Source organism: Palaemon carinicauda, chromosome 26, assembly GCF_036898095.1.
Source record: "Palaemon carinicauda isolate YSFRI2023 chromosome 26, ASM3689809v2, whole genome shotgun sequence".
Taxonomy (NCBI): domain Eukaryota; kingdom Metazoa; phylum Arthropoda; class Malacostraca; order Decapoda; family Palaemonidae; genus Palaemon; species Palaemon carinicauda.
This window is the reverse complement of record NC_090750.1, coordinates 95521879-95522801: the sequence shown is the minus strand read 5'-3', so window position 1 is coordinate 95522801 and position 923 is coordinate 95521879. Positions and strand designations below refer to the sequence as shown.

Below are 923 nucleotides of genomic sequence, written 5' to 3'. Positions count from 1 at the left end.
TTTTACCTTTTTAACCATAAGGAAAGTAAAATGTAAAATGAGAAATCTACAGGGAAAATAAAAACCGGATAGGATTGCCATTACCAACATTTTCTATTGGTCTGGTGTCAAAGATAGGAAGCATTTGCAAGCTTCTCGTTAGTAGGTAAGGAATACCGCCATTTTTGTATTTGTGCACACCAGATATCAATTTATTTATTTTCATATATTTATTTGTTATTGTTATTTTCTATCATAATCCGTGTAGGCCCATCATTCGTAGCTCATGTTTTTTAGTTGATTTTTAATGTTGCCTTGGTTATTAGAAATATAACACACACACACACACACACACACACACACACATATATATATATATATATATATATATATATATATATACAGAGAGAGAGAGAGAGAGAGAGAGAGAGAGAGAGAGAGAGAGAGAGAGAGAGAGAGAGAGCTGGAGTGGCTCAAGATAACAATGAAATCAGACAAGCCTGACATAATCTGTAAAAAATAGACTTAGGAGAAGTAAGGCATTTCTTAGTATACAGAAAGGTCAAAAACCAGAGAAATTAAGAGATTATTAAATTTAACGTTTATTTGACATTACAATAAATAGATTCGTTCGTTTCACATTCAAGCACTGAAGAGGAGTAATTTAGTTGTAGCGAGGTGGGGGAGGACCATAAGATCCTGAGGAAGATCTTGAAGAGCTTCCACGTTTGTCTTGCTCAGCAGCGAAAGCGATCTGGTCGAGGACGAACTGGGGGATGGGGTGGGGGAAAGCAGGGGCCACGGGCAAGAGGTCGGACTGGGGCTGGAAGCCGTTCTCGTCAGCAACGTATTGCAGGCTGACGGGAGTACCGTCGGGGGCGGTGTATCTGGAATGGAACATCAAATCATGAGTGAATGATGAAAATGGATGATAAAACACTATC

At 38.8% G+C, this 923-nt stretch overlaps 1 protein-coding gene across 1 annotated transcript in view; it reads right to left on the bottom strand.

Annotated features, from left to right (window-relative positions):
* Positions 1–567: 567 nt before the first annotated feature.
* Positions 568–923, bottom strand: part of LOC137620290 (cuticle protein AM/CP1114-like) — a 2149-nt gene continuing 1793 nt past the window's right edge. The window contains exon 3 of the mRNA XM_068350523.1: positions 568–866. Within this exon, the coding sequence (XP_068206624.1) occupies positions 644–866 (223 nt within the window). The 3' untranslated portion in view covers positions 568–643. The remainder of the gene's footprint in view (positions 867–923) is intronic.